Source organism: Bubalus bubalis, chromosome 24, assembly GCF_019923935.1.
Source record: "Bubalus bubalis isolate 160015118507 breed Murrah chromosome 24, NDDB_SH_1, whole genome shotgun sequence".
NCBI lineage: Eukaryota > Metazoa > Chordata > Mammalia > Artiodactyla > Bovidae > Bubalus > Bubalus bubalis.
This window is the reverse complement of record NC_059180.1, coordinates 31,615,612-31,635,395: the sequence shown is the minus strand read 5'-3', so window position 1 is coordinate 31,635,395 and position 19,784 is coordinate 31,615,612. Positions and strand designations below refer to the sequence as shown.

The window sequence follows — 19,784 nt, the reverse complement described above, 5'->3', positions numbered from 1 at the left end:
TATTCTTGCCTGGGAAATCCCATGGACAGAGGAGCCTGGCAGGCTACAGACCACAGAGTCGCAAAGAGCTGGACGTGACTTAGTGACTAAACAACTGCTGGTTTTATTCCATATCCATTTCACAATGGCAGTTTTGAGAGGCAATGAGGGAGGGATGACAGAACTCTTTACCATTACTTTAGAAGATCTGGCCAAGTTCTATGGCCTGTTTTGTGTTCCTCCCCAAATCCCTATGTTGAAATCCTAATGCCCAAAGTAATGGTATTAGGTGGGGTCTTTGGGTGGCCTTAGACCATGAGGGCAGAGCCTTCATGAATGGGATTAGTGCCTTTATAAAAGAGGCCCCTAGAGAACTCCCTTGCCTCTTCAGCCCTGGGAGGACACAGAAAGCAGTCAGTCAGCAGTCTGTTATCCAGAAGAGAAAAGAGAGCCTCACCCAACCAGGCTGGCACCCTGATCTCAGACTGTGAGCAATAAACTTCTGTTGTTTACAAGCTACGAAGTCTACAGTATTTTGTTATAGCAGCCCAAACAGACCAAGCAATCCTGATGAACACAGGTGAACCTGTTTCTCATTTAACAATAAAAAAGCCTGAACTTGGTGCAAATTGGAACCGAAAATAAGTACATTCGATTATAGAAAATGTTTGTTCTGGCACACACAGCACTTGTCTACATTTTCATTCATCTGAAGGACTCTAAATGACCATTACTTAGCCATTTTACTTGGATCTGGAGAGAACTGTACTTAAATGAATTACATGTAATTACACTTACCTGGGTTCTACTTAATCATTTCTTTGGAAACTTATGTTAACAATTTTTAGAGATCCAAGGTCAACACTGAATCCCAAGCTGTGACTCAGGATATCCTATAGCTGGATATAAGGATTAACCAGCAGCCTGCCAGTGAAAGTGGATGACTTTTTGTGTAAAAGCATCTCCCCTTTCTGGTTGCTCCAAGTACCACCGGAGGGGGGGGGGCGGGGAGGAAGAGAGAAAAAGAGAAAACTAGCCTTCTTTCAGGAGAATGACAGATACTCATCCTATACACGTACATTTTAAAAGCTGTTAATTATAGGGCTTCCCTGGTGGTCCTGTGCTTAAGAATCTGCCTGCCAATGCAGGGTATCTGGGTTCAATCCCTGGTCCAGGAAGACCCCACAAGAGGTGGAGCAAGTAAGTCTCTGCACCACAACTACTGAGCCTGCGGGCATACAGGCCCTGCTCTGCAACAAGAGAAGGCCCGCGCACAGGAAAGAAGACCCAGTGCAGTCATAAATAACTAAAGTCGTTCGTGATAGTGCTTTTCTTCTAGACTCCTTCAAGAGCTCTCCTTAAGTTTTTAAAGTTTAAAAACACATCCACCACCAGTTTTAGCTGACTTTTAGCTAACAACAGAAGGACACTTAACAGAAGCTATGACTTAACAACATGCTAGCCCTACAGTTGATTTCCTCACCAAAAAATACTTGCACACTTTATGGGCTTCCCCTTCACAAATTTCAACCTAAATGCCATGTCAATGTTTTCCCTGCTTCTTCCAAACACAGTTCTTTGCTCTTATGCTAGTATAATCTATGGGCCTGAATTTATGCTGGAACATGCAATCTAACAGTGCCACATTAACTCTGGACCATCCATTCTTTCTCAAATAGACATCCTACAGAGGATGGATGAGTTGTTGTTTAAATATTAAGTGGCATTTTGTAGAAACAGCTAGTAAGAGTCAGTAACACCAAATTAGGTTTCTGATTTAAAAAAAAAAAGAAGAAAAAACTGACCATAATGTAGGGATCCCTAAGGTAGGAATAACCACTCCCCTACACATTCTACATCTCCAACTTCTGGCAGTGTCACAGAGGAAAGGATTAAGAGTAAAACTTCAAATCAGCACATAAATATCAGGAAGAGAAAAGACAGTCCATCATAAGAGGCAATGCCTACTCATTCAAGAATGACCACCCTTCCAGACCACTGCTCTAACGACTGCCATCCCTTGATGACTGGCTGATGGCTACATAGGCTGGAAATGGAGTCCTAAGTCTAGTCCCAGTGATACTAGTAACTCCAGATTTACAAGGGAGGGTCAAAAAAGAAAATGGCTGGATAAGAGCAAATTGCATGATAAGGTTTGGGGAACTAGGCACTTTTAGGAGTTGGTAAGTGAAGAAGTTTATGTAGACCAAAGTAGTAAGCAAAGTTAAACTTCTGTTTAAAGGGAAAACATCAATGGCTTCACACAAGTAAAAGAAATACCAGTCAATAAAATAGCTAAGTCCAACTGTGTGTCCAAAAGCATTTCCCCAAACTCTCTTTTTGCCTCGAGAGAAAACTGCAGGCAAAGTTTCTTAAGAAACTAAACTCCTAGAGCACTTTTACAATGTCTACCTATCCAAGAAATAGGACAACAAAGAACTTCAGAGAGGAATGAAGTTCACTCACTTGACAAAATCAGTACCTGAAAGCATGCTATCACTTAAGCAGCCCCTAAGTACAGTGAGATTTTTGAAGACTTAACTTGAAGTCACAGAAAGTCACTCGACTAGCCATGGTCAAAATTTCATATGACCCCTAAGAAGTTTTAACAAATGCTCAGGTGTCTGAACAGACTAACTCCTGACACAAGAACAAAGAGAATGAGTTACACCAAGCAACCTGAATGAGGCAAACGATTTTTAACGCAATAAAAATTCTAAACGTGTCATCAACTAAAGGGAAGAATCCAAGTCCCACTTAAGAAAAAGGGCACACAGATCAACGTCATTTCCTACACAATTTAATGTTACGTATAGAACGCTTACTTTGGGACACTCTGTTAACTTCACAACCTTACAATATGCTAAGGATCTATTGACAGCCAACAGTTTCGGCCCGGTGGCAGGGCTGCAATGCATCCTGGGATTCCTTCGGGACTGTTCGGGTCCGTGGACATTTAAAACGTAATTACACTTTCAATAACAGGCATTGCAGCGGGGGAAGCTCTCTCGCCCAGGCCCAAGGTGAAGGTAAAACGCGAGCTTTCGTCCGCCCCAACTCCTCAGCGCTCTCAACGCCCATCCGGCCGACTCCTGGCTCCATCTGTCCTGGCTTCTAGGCCTCGTGGCACTGACCCGCTCTCCATCCTATACGGTTCCCACTTCCCAGCAGGGAACTGCTCCCCTGCGGGGGGCGGTGAGAGGTCGACCCCAGGCCCCACCGGTGCGCCCCGCACTCTGCTCCCGCCCCCCGCCGCGGTCGCCCCACGCAGACCGCCTCCCCGGCCCCAGGTCGCCCCACCCAGGACAGCCGGCGCCGCTGTCAGCGGCCCACGTGCCCCCGGGCCCCACGGCCACGCGTCCCTCGCCGGGCTAGGCGCGCCCCCGATCCTCTCCTGGGCCCCGTCCCAGGTGGGCTCCGGCCCCCAGGCCATCTGCCCCAGCCCTCGCAGCACGGCTTCCTCCCGTCCCGGGGGCTGATCCCGGCCCTTTACCCGAAGGGCCTCCCGCGCCGCTGCCGGCTCCGTGGTTGTTGGCGGCGGCGCCAGCTGGGGATGCCGGCGACTGGGCCGGGCCCCGCAGGAAGGACGGCACGAACTCGGCGGCGTGGACGTTGGGCACGAAGGGCTTGGCGTTGACGTTGAGCTGCCGGCTGAAGGCCGCACTGAGGTGCTCACGCTGGGCCTCGGCCGCCGCCGCCGCCAAGGGGCCGCCGGCGCCGCCACACGGGCCCGGCCCGGGAGCTTCCATGTCCGCCTGGTCCCAGCAGTCGGGCGCTGAGTCGCTGCTGCTGCTGCTCCCGCCGCCGCCGCCGCCGCCACCGCCACCACTGCCGGGATCCATGATCGGGGGGGCCGTGTGTGTGGTGAAGAGAGGGCGGGAAATGGAGGCGGGGGAGACGGGCTGGGGAGGAGCAGGCCGCGCTGACCCAGGAAAGCGGCAAGGCAGAAGGGCCGGGGGCTAGCGGCACAATCCCCGGCGTCGTCGCGGCGGCAGCTCAAGTCCCGACTCCGCACTCGCGACGACGACGACGGCGGCGGCGGCAGCGGCTACTCAACCCTCCTCGTGTGTGCGCGCTGATCTCCACCCACCCAGCCCCAACCACCTCCGACCGTCTCAGCTCCAACCCCACGCCCGGCGCGGTTTGACCCCTCGCCGCCACCCGTACCTTCGCCTCGGTAGTTCTCGGCCCCGGGCGACCCCGTTTCCGCTTATGAAGCGCGGCAGAAGGAGAAACTACGAGTTCCGGCAGCGCCCGCGCGACCCCGCTGCGGTTTTCCCGGGGGCCGACGGGAGTCGGAGTTCGGGGCCGAGAGCAACCGGAAGCGGCGCCGGCTCCCGGCAGGCAGCGCGAGGAGGCGGAGGTCTGGTTGCCTCACGGCTGCCCCACCTGTCACCGAGTGGGGGCGGGGGTGGGAGCGAACCCTGGCGCGACTCGGCGCGGGGCGGCGGAACGCGAGCTCCTTAGGTCGCGGGGGTGGCCTTTTCCGTGCTGTTGTGCACAGAATGCGGGAAAATGGACAGCAGTTCCAAGGTGGAGAGAAAAGCCTTCAACTCCTGAAAATCGTTCCCTTCTCGTTTCACCAGCCCTCTCCGTTCCCTGCCTCACAGGCATCTTACCTCGTTCTCTTTCATTCCACCTTCCTCCTCCCTGCCCCCAGTCAAAATTTGCCCTACATTTCAAAGACAATTCAGGGCGTCTTTCATTTTCTGTATTCATTTGGTAGAAGAAACCATAAAACTGTGAGCCATTACCACTTAAACTGCTTTGTGGGTCATAAAGCCCAGCCCGGCAGAGGGGATTATTAACTGGAAACTTACAGTGACTCATTGTCTGTAGGACTAGTCATTTAAAGCCTTCACTCAGACTTTTCCATCCCTTCCTCCTCTCGGCCAAGGGCTTTGTAAATTAAATAGAGGATTACCATATTCCATGATGTAACCAGCTAGTCCCACCTAACAGGGTTATTTTTGTGCTTCATTGTACACCTTCCAGTGAAGTGGTTTTATTTTGAATGGCCGAATTTGCTCAGGTTTTCCCGAAGTACTTTATTGACTGCTGCCAGTTACTGTTTGGTAAACATAGGAAAAGGAAAAAAAAAAGATAAATATATAGATCCAACTGCTTGAAGTAGGAAAGTACCTGTTAAGTTTTCCTGTAATTCTCCCTTGCGGAGCCCAAGACCGAGAAAAACATATTGTTGATATTTTTCTCCAAGAAGTCTAGACAGAGTGCAACTGACTAGCTCAATAGAAATTACGGCGTAGAAGCGGGAACACAGAATGTTTCTTAAGAACCTTATGTGAAGATCCCAAATCTAGATACTAATTTTAATTTTAAATGTCTGTTTTAAGGATAAAAAGAGGACCCAGCCTAATGAGACAAATCAAAAGCAAAGCTGTCAGTTATCTTTGAGAACAACTACTACTCTAAAGTGGTTTGAAATTGTGTTTAATATGAAATTAGCAAATTTGCTGGTTGCATTGTTTCTTTAACACATAACACTTGGGAAGTTGAACCCTATAAATGTAAAGAAACCAGAAATCTCAATTATCACGAGGCTGGATTTAAGCTTCTGGACAGGTCTGTGGTTCATGTTCCCTGAAATTTTCTGGACCTAAATTCCACCTCCACCCCCCTAACAGATGTTAGGATTTATTCCTCTCATGAATGCAAAGTTCCGGTTACAGCCTATTAATATAGTTCTCTGAAGACCCCACTGAATCTTATATGTTCCGCTTTAAACTTGGTGTTAAATGGATTGTCCTCAGGTTTACAGAGAATTTATCAATGATTGGTATAAAAACCAGACCTTCTTTTATATATAGGAGGCCACCTTTGCTGTTGAATCAGAGTCAAGAGAAGAAGAAAATACAATGTATCCAAAATAAAGTGCCTAAAGTGCTCTCACAGTCAAGATTTGCTCTCCCCAACCTCCTCCTAAGAAAATGTCAACACAAGCAGCTGACTCAAATAGTGAACCACAGTGTCCTTCTCCAACCCCATGTCATCAGATACCACACTTCAAGAGGAATCACCCTGAGGGCACTGGGTGATCACTCTGATAGGTTAGTTCTTCACACCTAATTACATCAGCAGAGTTTCTTTGGTGTATTTTTCCTAGCTTAGAAAAGTTGATGTCATTATGTCATTGATGTCCCTGAATAGGATAATTATTCAGGAAAGAATCCACTCTGTTGGTTTTCAAAAGCCTTAACCTGCCTGGGTAGAGATACTGCTCCAAGCAGAAAAGGAAGAAGCTTTTTTTTCCTTCTCTTTTTAAATGAGATATAATTGATTTACAGTGTCTTGATAACTGAGCAATTTGAGGTTAGAATCTTTTGTTCATCTTCTTTGTATTTATAATGCTCAGTATAATTCCTGGCATAGGAAACATGCTTAATAAGTGTTAGATGAATGAATGGGGGAATCAGTAGGGAATCTGGGACAATACTGCCCTTTTACACTCATTGGGGCTATTGAGACAAAGGATTTTCAACTTTAAGAGTTAGTTTTCCAAAGACAACCTGGTAGTCCCTGTGATGCACACACAACGTTAGTTGACAACAAGAGGAATCACCCTAAGGGCCCTGGAATTGGAATATGGAAATAGCTCCAAACTGTTAACAACCTAAATGTCCATGAACAGAGAAATAGTTAAGTAAGTGATGTATGTAGCACGTGCTAAGTCACCTTATTCATGTCCGACTCTTTGCGGCCCTATGGACTGTAGCCCACCAGGCTCTTCTGTCTATGGGATTCTCCAGACAAGAATACTAGAGTGGAGTTGCCATTTTCTTCTCCAGGGGATCTTCCTGACCCAAGAATTGAACCCAGATCTCATGTGTCTCCTGCATTGGCAGGCAGGTTCTTTACCACCAGCGCCACTTGGGAAGCCCCTAAGTAAGTGATGGTGTATCAATATTATGAGATAACATTTAGCTATGAGGCCAACTTGGAAGTACATGTGTAATGAATATGATGTATCACTATTATGGAATAACATGTAGCTATGAGGCCAACTTGGAAATACACGTATAGTATATGGTAAAGAAGGGGGGATAAGAAAGCTGTGGTACATATACACAATGGAGTATTATTCAGCCATTAAAAAGAATACATTTGAATCCGTTCTAATGAGGTGGATGAAACTGGAGCCTATTATACAGAGTGAAGTAAACCAGAAAGAAAAACACCAATACAGTATACTAACACATATATATGGAATTTAGAAAGATGGTAACAATAACCCTGTATACGAGACAGCAAAAGAGACACTGATGTATAGAACAGTCTTTTGGACTCTGTGGGAGAGGGAGAGGGTGGGATGATTTGGGAGAATGGCATTGAAATATGTATAATATCATATATGAAACGAGTCACCAGTCCAGGTTCGATGCATGATACTGGATGCTTGGGGCTGGTGCACTGGGATGACCCAGAGGGATGGTACGGGGAGGGAGGAGGGAGGAGGGTTCAGGATGGGGAACACATGTATACCTGTGGCAGATTCATTTTGATATATGGCAAAACCAATACAATATTGTTAAGTTAAATAAAATAAAATTTAAAAATAAATAATTTTAAAAAAAGAAGGGGGAAAGTGAGATATCTAATATGTGTATAAATATGTAGTGGATCACTGTGCCTAGTATATACAGTCTTATTTCTGTAAAGATACCTAGCTTCTTTCAGTATTTTTTTTTTTTTTTATGTATTTGGTTGTGCCAGGTCTTAGTTGCAACATTTGGGATCTTTAGCTGTGTCATGTGAGCTCTAAGCTGCAGCATGTGGGATCCAGTTCCCTGACCAGGGATGGAACCTGGGCCCTCTGCATTGCGAGGGTGGAGTCTTAGCCATTGGATTGCCAGGGAAATCCCAAGATGTCTAGCTTTATTTCCTTTGTCTTGAATTCTCTTTCCCTAGATCTTCACCTCCCTAACTGTCTTTACTCATTTCAGATGCCGTCATTCATTTCAGAGACCTCTACTAGCCACCCTGGCCCTCCACCAACCTGCATCACTCTCTACCATCTTTCCCACTTTTATTTTTTCAGAGCATTTACCACAACTGAAAATCACATTCATTCCCAAGCTTACTGCCCATCTCCTACTAGAAAATTAATTCCTCCAGCCTGTCTTGTTCACCATTGAGTTTCCCATCACCTACAACATCACCTGGCTCACGTGGGTATAAAGTCCTCAGTAAGCCTCCAGGAGAGAAGGAAACATATGTATCTCTCTGGATACTATAAAGCTTTTTAAAGTTTGGAGAGTTTTATATATATATATATAAACAGTTAAGGAAGGCTTCCTTGGTGGCTCAGTGTAAAGAAGCCACCTTTCGTTGCAGGAAACATGGGTTCGATCCCTGATCAAGATCTCACATACTGCAAAGCAGCTAAGCCCGTGTACCCCAACTACTGAGCCTGTGCTCAAGAGAGTCTGAGAACTGCAACTACTCAGCCCATATGCCACAATTACGAAGCCTGTGCACTCCAAAGCCTGTGTTCCACAACAAGAGAAATCACTGCCATGAGAAGCCTGGGCACAGCAACCAGAGGGTAGACCCCAGTCTCTATTGCTAGAGAAAGTCTAGTGCAGCAGCGAAGACCCAGGACACCCAAAAAGAAATACAATGCAATTATAAAAAAATAAAAATAAAAGACCTCCTCCCTGTAAGACTTCCCTTGTTAACTTAAAAAAATAAACAAAAATTAAAAAAATAAACAGTTAAAGGAAGGTATATTTATGGGATGGGATTGGACATGGAGATGAGCAGCTGGGAAAAGAAATTATAATTTTTTACTTTATGTTTAGATTTTCATACAACAAGCAAATTGCTTTAAAAAACTTTTTTTAGTAAGATGAAATTCACATAGCATAAAATTGACCATTTAAAATAAGTAAGCAATTCAGCGGTATTTAGTGAGCTTACAGTGTTGTACAACCACCTCCTTTGTCTAGTTCCAAAACATTTGATCATGGCATAAGGAAACCCATAACTGTTGTGAGAATAATCCTTATTCCCATAGGATCCTGCTCCCCATCTCCTCTCCCCACTGCCCCTGAAACTCACCAATCTCCTTTCTATCTCTAGGATTTGCCTAGTCTGGTCATTTCATATAAATGGAATCATACAATATATAACCTTTTGTGTCCGACTTCTTTCACTTAGCAAAGTATTTTCAAAATTCATCCATGTTGTAGTATGTTGTTGTTTAGTCGCTCAGTTGTGTCCAACTTTTTGGGACCCTGTAGACTGCAGCATACCAGGCTTGTCTGTCCTTCACTGTCTCCCAGAGTTTGCTCAGATTCATGTCCATTGAGTTGGTGATGCTACCTAACCATCTCATCCTCCGCTTTTGCCTTCAGTCTTTCCCAGTGTCAGTGCCTTTTCTGATGAGTCAGCTCTTCACATCAGGTAGCCAAAGTATTGGAGCTCCAGCTTCAGCATAAGTCCTTCCTTGAGTGAGTATTCAGGGTTGTTTTCCTTTAGGGTTGACTGGTTTGATCTCCTTGTTGTAGTATGTATTGGTATTTTATCCCTTTTTATGATAGAGTACTATTCCATTATGTGGATGTACCACTTCTTATTTATCCATTAATTTGTCGATGAGCAAATTGCTTTTGTAACTTAAAGACATTAAAAAGAAAAGAAAGGTTAAATAGGGAAAGTCCCAGTAAGGTGTCGAGGCTACTTAATTGTACTGTGGCAATGACGGTTTCCTGGTTTTGATAGTGTACTATAGTTATGTAAGGGGTTGCGGTACATTGGACCTTTTGTAATGTTTTTGCAAATTCTTATAAGCCTATGGTTACTTCAAAATAAAAAGTTAAAAGGTTAAAGACTATCATACTGGGATTTCACTGATGGTCCAGTGGTTAAGACTCCATGCTTCCAGTGCAGGAGGCACAGGTTCCATCCCTGGTTGGGGAACTAAGATTCTGAATGCCGTGTGGCACCACAAAAACAGATGAAAAACCTCTTATATAACAACAACAAAAAACACCCCATATATTCTGAACTCTTAGAGCCCACCTGTAATTTTACAGACATTAGCTAAAGTTCCCTAGTCTTTACCAAAAGATTTTTTTTCTGTCCTTCTTAATTAATTTTGTTTGGGCCAGGGGTAGCATTAGGGAAGCTTTTTTTTTAATCTTTGAAGATTTTGTAAATATAGAAAAGTACAAAGAATCATAAGCATACACATACCTACATACAATCCCAGTATTGTCAATTTTTAAAATATCATCATCTTGTTTCATGTTTTAAAATCAGAAATAGAACATTCCAGTGTATATGCTACCTCTTAACTCCCACTTCTGTCCCATTCTATCCCTCCAAAAAGGCAACCACCATTATATATTTGAAAGTGAAAGTCACTCAGTTGTGTCCGTCTCTTTGTGACATATACATATATGTATTGCTGATACATATATGTATGTGAACCATGAACTTCCGGGTGTTCAAGCTGGTTTCAGAAAAGGCAGAGGAACCAGAGATCAAATTGCCAACATCCGCTGGATCATGGAAAAAGCAAGCGAGTTCCAGAAAAACATCTATTTCTGCTTTACTGACTATGCCAGTAGTCAATTGGCATTTGACTGTGTGGATCACAATAAACTGTGGAAAATTCTGAAAGAGATGGGAATACCAGACCACCTGACCTGCCTCTTGAGAAATCTGTATGCGGGTCAGGAAGCAACAGTTAGAACTGGACACGGAACAAGAGACTGGTTCCAAATAGGAAAAGGAGTACATCAAGGCTGTATATTGTCACCCTGCTTATTTAATTTATAGGAAGAGTACATCATGAGCAATGCTGGGCTGGATGAAGCACAAGCTGGAATCAAGATTGCCAGGAGAAATATCAATAACCTCAGATATGCAGATGACACCACCCTTATGGCAGAAAGTAAAGAAGAACTAAAGGGCCTCTTGATGAAAGTGAAAGTGGAGAGTGAAAAAGTTGGCTTAAAGCTCAGCATTCAGAAAATGAAGATCATGTCATCTGGTTCCATCACTTCATGGCAAATAGATGGGGAAACAGTGGAAACAGTGTCAGACTTTATTTTTTTGGACTCCAAAATCACTGCAGATGGTGACTGCAGCCATGAAATAAAAAGAAGCTTACTCCTTGGAAGGAAAGTTATGACCAACCTAGACAGCATATTAAAAAGCAGAGACATTACTTTGCCAACAAAGGTCCGTCTAGTCAAGGCAATGGTTTTTCCAGTAGTCATATATGGATGTGAGAGTTGGACTATAAAGAAAGCTGAGCACCGAAGAATTGATGCTTTTGAACTGTGGTGTTGGAGAAGACTCTTGAGAGTCCCTTGGACTGCAAAGAGATCCAACCAGTCCATCCTAAAGGAAATCAGTCCTGAATGTTCATTGGAAGTATTGAGGCTGAAGCTGAAACTCCAATACTTTGGCTACCTGATGCGAAGAGCTGACTCATTGGAAAAGACCCTGATGCTGGGAAAGATTGAAGGTGAAAGGAGAAGGGGACAGCAGAGGATGAAATGATTGTTTGGCATCACCAACTCAAAGGACATGAGTTTGAGTAAACTCTGGGAGTTGGTGATGGACAGGGAGGCCCGGCATGCTGCAGTCCATGGGATTGCAAAGAGTCGGACATGACTGAGCAACTGAACTGACTGATACATATACATGTGACTGTATAGCCCATGGAATTCTCCAGGCCAGAATACTGGAGTAGGTAGCCTTTTCCATCTCTGGGGGATCTTCCCAACCCAGGGATCAAACCCAGGTGTCCCACATTGCAGGTGGATTCGTTACCAGCTGAGCCTCAAGGGAAGCCCAAGAACACTGGAGTGGGTAGCCTATGCCTCCTCCAGCAGATCTTCCCGACCCAGGAATCGAACTGGGGTCTCTTGCATTGAAGGCAGATTCTTTACCAACTGAGCTATCAGGGAAGCCCTATGAGAGCCATCTATTTAAAGATATATATATATACGTATAAGTCAATGAAAAATACACTGTATTTAGAATTTACGTATAATATGCAAAATCTGTCTTTCACTTCATGTGTTTATCTTTAACTTCTATATAATAACTCCATCTATGTTTATACATCTTTTTTTAAATTCACCCATTTCCCTAAACTTTTAGGTTATTTCCAATTTTTTGTTATACCAACAATAATTATACAAGTGTCAGGATCCTTTCAGAACCAGTTATAGAAATTTCAACTCAAAGTAAATTTAACTTTAAGAAATGTGTTTTCTTACTTAACTATAAACCCTAAGATAGGACTGACTTCTTATTCCATTGGTTTGGGAGCTTAATGACATCACCAGTGACCTACATCTTTCCATCTGTCTGCTGCCTTGGGTGGTGGCTTCAGTCTCTGGCTGGCCCCAAGATGGCTGCAGGGTTCCAGATAAGAGAGAGTTCCAGATGCGCCCAGAGAAGTAAGAGAGAGCATCTCACCCTGCAGCCCTCTTCTAGGAATGAGGAAACTTTTTTCAGACGCTGTCTATGAGATATCTCCTCCCATGTCACTGGCCAGAATTCGGATCACCTTCCCATTCTTGAAAAGGAGATCTCTCTGTTTTTATTGTAAAATAGAGATAACATAAAAAATGTACCACTTCAGCCATTTGTAAGTGTACATTTCAGTGCCATTAAGTACCTTCATGCTGTTGTGCAGTCAACACCCCCATCCATCTCCAGAACTTCTTCCTCTTTCCAATCTGAGACTCTGTATCCATTAAACAGTAACTCCCCATCCTCCCCTCCCCCAGCCCTTGGCAGCCACCATTCTGCTTTCTGTGTCTATGATTTTGAACACTTTAGATGTCTCATAGGTTTCCCTGGTGGCTCAGAAGGGAAAGAACCTGCCTGTAATGCAGGAGACCCAGGTCCTATTCCTGGGTCGGGATGATCCCCTGGAAAAGGAAGTGGCAACCCACTCCAGTATTCTTGTATGGAGAATTCCATGGACAGAGGAGCCTGGGGGGGCTACAGTCCATTGGGTGGCAAAGAGTCAGACATGACTGAGCACACACACATACACACACGCACACAGATACCTCTTAGAACCCTATAGTGACCAATACTGTACTTAATTTAGCATAATGTCCTCCAGTTTCATTCATGTTTAGAATATATTAAAATTTATTTCCTTTTCAGAATTTCCTCTTTAAGGTAGAATAATATTTCATTGTCTCCATATACTACATTTTGTTTATCCATCAGTTGGTAGGTACTGGGGTTGCTCCCTTCTGTGGGCTATTGTGAATAATGCTGTTTTGGATATGAGTGTACAAATATCTGCTCAAGTTCCTGCTTTCAGTTCTTTTATGTATATATGTAGAAGTAGAATTGCAGAATCATATGGTAATTCTATGTTTAATTTTTTGAAGAACTGCTATGCTTTTTTTCCACAGTGGCTGTGCCATTTTACATTTTCACCAGTAATTCACAAGGGCTCCAGTTTTTCCATATCCTCACCAACACTTGTAGTTTTCTGTTTTTGCTTTGTTATTTTCTTTTTATTTATTGGCTGTGCTGGGTTTTTGTTTCTGCCTACGGGGCTTTCTCTAGTTGCAGAGAGTGGAGGCTACTCTCTAGTTGCGGTGTGCGGGCTTCTCATTGTGGTGGCTTCTCCTGCTGCAGAATGTGGGCTCGTAGGCACATGGGCTTCAGTAGTTGCAGCTCCGGGGCTCTAGAGCACAGGCTCAATAGTTGTGGTGCATAGGCTAAGCTGTTCCTGAGCATGTGGGATCTTCCTGGATCAGGAATCAAACCTGTGTCTCTTGTATTGACAGGTAGATTCTTTACCACTGAACCACCAGGGAAACCCTGGTTTTGTTATTTTAAATAATAATCACCCTCATGAGTGTGAAGTGGAATCTCACTGTGGAAAATGGATCTCTTAAATTAGTGGCTTGCACTGTTGGTTGCATATGAAAATTACCTGGGGAAACTTTAAATCCAACCCATATCTAGATTCTGATATTCTTGGTCTGGGGTAGGAACATGGACACTGATTCTTTTTAAGTACATTCCACGAAAGGCTTCCGTGTGAGGCCAGGCTTGAGAACTACTGGTCTAGTTGTTTTCATTCTTTAAAAAAAAATTTGTTTTTCAGCAGCACCCGGCAGCATGTGGGATCTTAGTTCTCCAGCCAGGGATAGAACTCATGCCACCTGCAGTGGAACCTCGGAGTCCTAAGCACTGGAAGGCCAGGGATTCACCTCCTAAAAATTTTTTTAAATTGAAGTATTGTGGTGGTGGTGATTTAGTCGCTAAGTCGTGTCTGACTCTTGCGATCCCATGGACTGTAGCCTGTCAGGCTCCTCTGTCCATGGGATTCTCCAGGCAAGAATACTGGAGTGGGTTGCCCTTTCCTTCTCCAGGAGATCTTCCCAACCCAGAAATCGAACCCGGGTCTCCTGCATTGCAGGCAGATAATTTACCAACTGAGCTATGAGGGAAGCCCCAAATTGAAGTATAGTTGATTTACAAATATGTGTCAGTTTCAAGTGTGTGTACGTGTGTATCTATCTATCTATATATATATATTTTCAGATTCTTTTCCCTTTGGGTTATTACAAAATACTTAGTATAGTTAGTTCCCTGTGCAGTAGATCCTTTATTATCTATTTTATATATAGTAGTGTGTATATGTTAATCCCAAACTCCTAATTTATCCCTGCCCCTACCCCCGCCAGCATTTTGTTTTTGCTAAGTACAGTCAACTCTGACTTATTGATAGAAATTTGGAACCAGATAGCAATAATGAACAGAAAATACATGGCTTGTTTTAATTTCCTCACCCAGCAAACATTTTGTCAAAATTGGCAACAAACACTGTGATAAATTTATTGGTTCTGCACTTTGGCTAGACTTTCTCATTTTATGTGTTGTGTTTGTTTGTAACAGCTTATTGAGATTTAATTCACAAGCCGTACAGTTCGCCCATTTACAGGGTCCTGTTCAGAGGTTTTTAGTCTATTCTCAGTTGTGACACACTGTCACCAAATTTAATGATATTTCTTTGTTTTTTAAAGTCTAGATCAATGAAAATGCCCCATTGGAATGAAGTTACCTAAGAGCTGACATCAAACAGAAAAGAAGCAGAGAAAAGGGCTCTCAATGAGTCACAAATACATAAACAAGATTGCACTGTGCAAGATATAAAGGTAAGAGAAAATTGAATTACTACAGATGATGATGATGATGGTGATATTATTACCTGAAAAACTGGGCTTGCCTCTGGGTAGGTATCAAGCCGAAAGATTTATTACCTGCCACAAGTAAAGAAGATACCGGGCATCTTTCTCTAAGCAACGTCTCCCTGAACAACTAAATTGGGAAAGTTTTACGGTAATGGTTTATGCATATTCATGAAGGGGCTTGAGCAGAGAAGAATTCAGGACGGAATTGGGGCCAGGGTCAACGGAGTCCAAGCTTTAGCTGATCAAAGTCACGAGGGTCCACATCACCATTCCGTTCTCCACCCGAATTACTGCAGAACTCAAAGTCTATTATCAGATTGTTCCTCCCTTGAGGAAGAACTAGGACCCTGTCTTATCGCTGAACTATGGTTTCCTGACTGCTTGTCCTTTGTTCCTGTGCTCCCACATTTCTGAGAGCCCGTTCAAGGGCAAGCCTGAAGGCCAGACTTGCATCACAACATGGCTTAGGCCAAAAATGGCTTCTTTTATGTCAAGAAATTGTGAAATGTCTCCTGCTCTATGCTCTACTGGTAACCAAGGAACGAAGATGTGAAGAATCAAGAAAGCAACTTTGGCCCCAGATCAGATCAGATCAGTCACTCAGTCGTGTCCAACACTTTGCAACCCCATGAATTGCAGCACTCCAGGCCTCCCTATCCATCACCAACTCCCGGAGTTCACTCAGACTCACGTCCATCGAGTCAGTGATGCCATCCCACCATCTCATCCTCTGTCGTCCCCTTCTCCTCCTGCCCCCAATCCCTCCCAGCATCACAGTCTTTTCCAATGAGTCAACTCTTCCCATGAGGTGGCCAAAGTACTGGAGTTTCAGCTTTAGCATCATTCCTTCCAAAGAAATCCCAGGGCTGATCTTCAGAATGGATTGGTTGGATCTCCTTGCAGTCCAAGGGACTCTCAAGAGTCTTCTCCAACACCACAGTTCAAAAGCATCAATTCTTCAGCTCTCAGCCTTCTTCACAGTCCAACTCTCACATCCATACATGACCACAGGAAAAACCATAGCCTTGACTAGCCGGACCTTTGTTGGCAAAGTAATGTCTCTGCTTTTGAATATGCTATCTAGGTTGGTCATAACTTTCCTTCCAAGGAGTAAGTGTCTTTTAATTTCATGGCTGCAGTCACCATCTGCAGTGATTTTGGAGCCCAAGAAAATAAAGTGTGACACTGTTTCCACTGTTTCCCCATCTATTTCCCATGAAGTGGTGGGATCGGATGCCATGATCTTCGTTTTCTGAATGTTGAGCTTTAAGCCAACTTTTTCACCCTCCACTTTCACTTTCATCAAGAGGCTTTTGAGTTCCTCTTCACTTTCTGCCATAAGGGTGGTGTCATCTGCATATCTGAGGTTATTGATATTTCTCCTGGCAATCTTGATTCCAGCTTGTGCTTCTTCCAGTCCAGCGTTTCTCATGGTGTACTCTGCATAGAAGTTAAATAAACAGGGTGACAATATACAGCCTTAACGTACTCCTTTCCCTATTTGGAACCAGTCTCTTGTTCCATGTCCAGTTCTAACTGTTGCTTCCTGACCTGCATACAGCTTTCTCAAGAGGCAGATCAGGTGGTCTGGTATTCCCATCTCTTTCAGAATTTTCCACAGTTTATTGTGATCCACACAGTCAAAGGCTTTGGCATAGTCAATAAAGCAGAAATAGATGTTTTTTCTGGAACTCTCTTGCTTTTTCCATGATCCAGCGGATGTGGGCAATTTGATCTCTGGTTCCTCTGTCTTTTCTAAAACAAGCTTGAACATCAGGAAGTTCACGGTTCACTTATTGCTGAAGCCTGGCTTGGAGAATTTTGAGCATTACTTTACTAGCGTGTGAGATGAGTGCAATTGTGCGGTAGTTTGAGCATTCTTTGGCATTGCCTTTCTTTGGGATTGGAATGAAAACTGACCTTTTCCAGTCCTGTGGCCACTGCTGAGTTTTCCAAATTTGCTGGCATATTGAGTGCAGCACTTTCACAGCATTGTCTTTCAGGATTTGGAATAGCTCCACTGGAATTCCATCACCTCCACTAGCTTTGTTCGTAGTGATGCTTTCTAAGGCCCACTTGACTTCACATTCCAGGATGTCTGGCTCTAGGTCAGTGATCACACCATCATGATTATCTGGGTCGTGAAGATCTTTTTTGTACAGTTCTTCTGTGTATTCTTGCCATCTCTTCTTAATATCTTCTGCTTCTGTTAGGTCCATACCATTTCTGTCCTCTATCGAGCCCATCTTTGCATGAAATATTCCTTTGGTATCTCTGATTTTCTTGAAGGGATCCCTAGTCTTTCCCATTCTGTTGTTTTCCTCTATTTCTTTGCATTGATCACTGAAGAAGGCTTTCATATCTCTTCTTGCTATTCTTTGGAACTCTGCATTCAGATGTTTATATCTTTCCTTTTCTCCTTTGGTTTTCGCTTCTCTTCTTTTCACAGCTATTTGTAAGGCCTCCCCAGACAGCCATTTTGCTTTTTTGCATTTCTTTTCTATGGGAATGGTCTTGATCCCTGTCTCCTGTACAATGTCACGAACCTCATTCCATAGTTCATCAGGCACTCTATCTATCAGATAGCTAGATGCATATAAAAGAAATGATTTCAGCAAGACTGGACACTTGCATATTCCTATACACAGAAGATCACTAATTCTCTTCAGTTTTGTTAATCTTTTGATATTCAGATTTCCTGCCCCTTGCTGCAAACTTGTGTGTAGCCTGGCTCCTACCCCACCTCCTCAGAGTCAGCTCTCTCGGGGGATTGCCTGAGATACTGTCTCCCAGACTCGAGTCCTTAACATTTCCACCAAATAAAATGACTCTCTATTTACAGGTTGTGACTAATATTTTTTTTTCAATCGACAAAAGCCCTGCCTGGTCCTCTTTCTCCAGGGACTCCCTGCCGTACCTGCTTACAATATTGTTAAAACTTGGTGATGCCAAGGAGATTACGACTTTGAGACTGAGAACTCCATCTTAATCAATCAACCTGAAATTTGTTCTTGTCGTGAAATTGGCTTCCTCTCTGCTCCTGTGTATTATCCGCCTTTCGATGAACTGCTACAAAAACCTGTTGCTCTGGTTTCTCCAGAATTCAGAGGGATGCTTCTGTGAGTAAACTTTGTATGTCACTTTTCCCATTCACCTGAAGCAAATGCTTGTTTTCAGAGCTCTTGGTCAGTTAAATCCTGGGGCCTTCCATGTCCGAAATCCAGGAAGTTTAATGACTGCTGAACCCCTGGAGTCCCTTTAAATGGGTTTGTCTCCCTGTAGTAGAATGAAGCCACCAGGACCACCCTAGAAGCTGCCTGGTTCCTCAACCGGCAAAGCCCAATTCTCCCTGTGTTATCAGAGCGGGGCCATTGAAAGGTGTCTATATAGCAGCAGTCCCCAGGTTCCACTGGCTTATTGATTTACATTTGAAATAGCTGTCTCAGTGCTAACGATTGTCTCATTACATCCCCTTTATGAATGTGAAAGACCCATGTTGGAGAGCTGAGAGAAAGTCTGATAGTAATCAGCTGACTCAGATGAAAAGTTGATTCATTCTGCAGAAATAAGGGTTCGTGATTCCTGAGGTATGAACATAATGTTGGTGAGGTTTGACACCTAAGAGCCCTGTGCCTTTCATTCCAGGGTCGCCACTCCCCAACCCCCTCCCAACATTTCTACAGACCTCTTACTGGGAAAGGTATGTTGTAGGTGGGAAAAGGAAAACTCCAACTTGGTTCAGTAGTTTTAAACTTCACAGCTAGCCTATGAAATCATGTATATATTATAACAAACATATAATAATAGCAATGCTATTTTATTAACAAAAATAACTAGCTTTATATGTCTATTTTTTAAAGAATCGGGGTAAAATATATGTAACACAATTTACCTGAACTGAACGAACACAATTTACCATTTTAATCACTTTTATTAAAAAAATATATTTATGTATTTGGCTGCTCCAGGCCTTAGTTGCGGCATTCAGGATTTTTAGTTGCAGCATGTGGGATCTAGTTCCCTTACCAGAGTTTAAACCCACGACCCCTGATTGGGAGCTCAGAATCTTAGCCACTGGATCACCAGGGAAGTCCCTAAGTCACTTTTAGTTCCATGGCACTAAGTACATCCACATTCTTCTGCAACCATCACCACCATCCATCCCTATAACTTTTCCATCATCCCTGACAGAAACTTTGTAAACAATAACTCCCCTCTCCTAGCCCCTGGTAACCTCTATTTTATTTTCTATCTCTATTAATTTGCCTGTACTAAGTACCTCATATGTGGAATCATACAGTAGCTGTCCCTTTTTTCTGGCTAATTTTTCACTTGGCACATTTTCAAGGTTTATCCATGTTGTATCAGAATCTGATTCCTTTGTAAGGCTGAATAATATTCCATCATAGGTTTATACCATATTTTGTTTATCCATTCATCCATTGATGGCCTCTTGGTGGTTTCCACTTTTTGGCTGTTGTGAATAATGCTGCTATGAACATTAGAATACAAGAATTTTTGAGTCCTGGCTTTCGGTTCTTTTGGGTATATACCCATAAGTGAAATTGCTGGATCTTATGATTATTAAGCGCA

At 43.5% G+C, this 19,784-nt stretch overlaps 2 protein-coding genes across 6 annotated transcripts in view; one reads left to right on the top strand and one right to left on the bottom strand.

The window, feature by feature from the left end:
* Positions 1-4,184, bottom strand: part of GSPT1 (G1 to S phase transition 1) — a 29,655-nt gene extending 25,471 nt beyond the window's left edge. For 2 of the 3 annotated variants that reach the window (XM_006073622.3, XM_006073623.3), the window contains exon 1: positions 3,473-4,114. In XM_006073622.3, coding sequence (XP_006073684.1) covers positions 3,473-3,821 — 349 coding nt within the window. In that variant the 5' untranslated portion in view covers positions 3,822-4,114. Of the gene's footprint in view, positions 1-3,472; positions 4,115-4,146 lie in introns of those variants that run through there. The other variant, XM_006073625.3, reaches the window with a different exon arrangement.
* TNFRSF17 (TNF receptor superfamily member 17) overlaps positions 1-19,784 on the top strand; it is a 138,091-nt gene that overhangs the window by 38,702 nt on the left and 79,605 nt on the right. For 2 of the 3 annotated variants that reach the window (XR_006548250.1, XR_006548251.1), the window contains exons 3-4: positions 15,024-15,155; positions 18,093-18,310. The gene's annotated coding sequence lies outside the window, so the exon portion shown is untranslated. Of the gene's footprint in view, positions 1-15,023; positions 15,156-18,092; positions 18,311-18,836; positions 19,778-19,784 lie in introns of those variants that run through there. The other variant, XR_006548252.1, reaches the window with a different exon arrangement.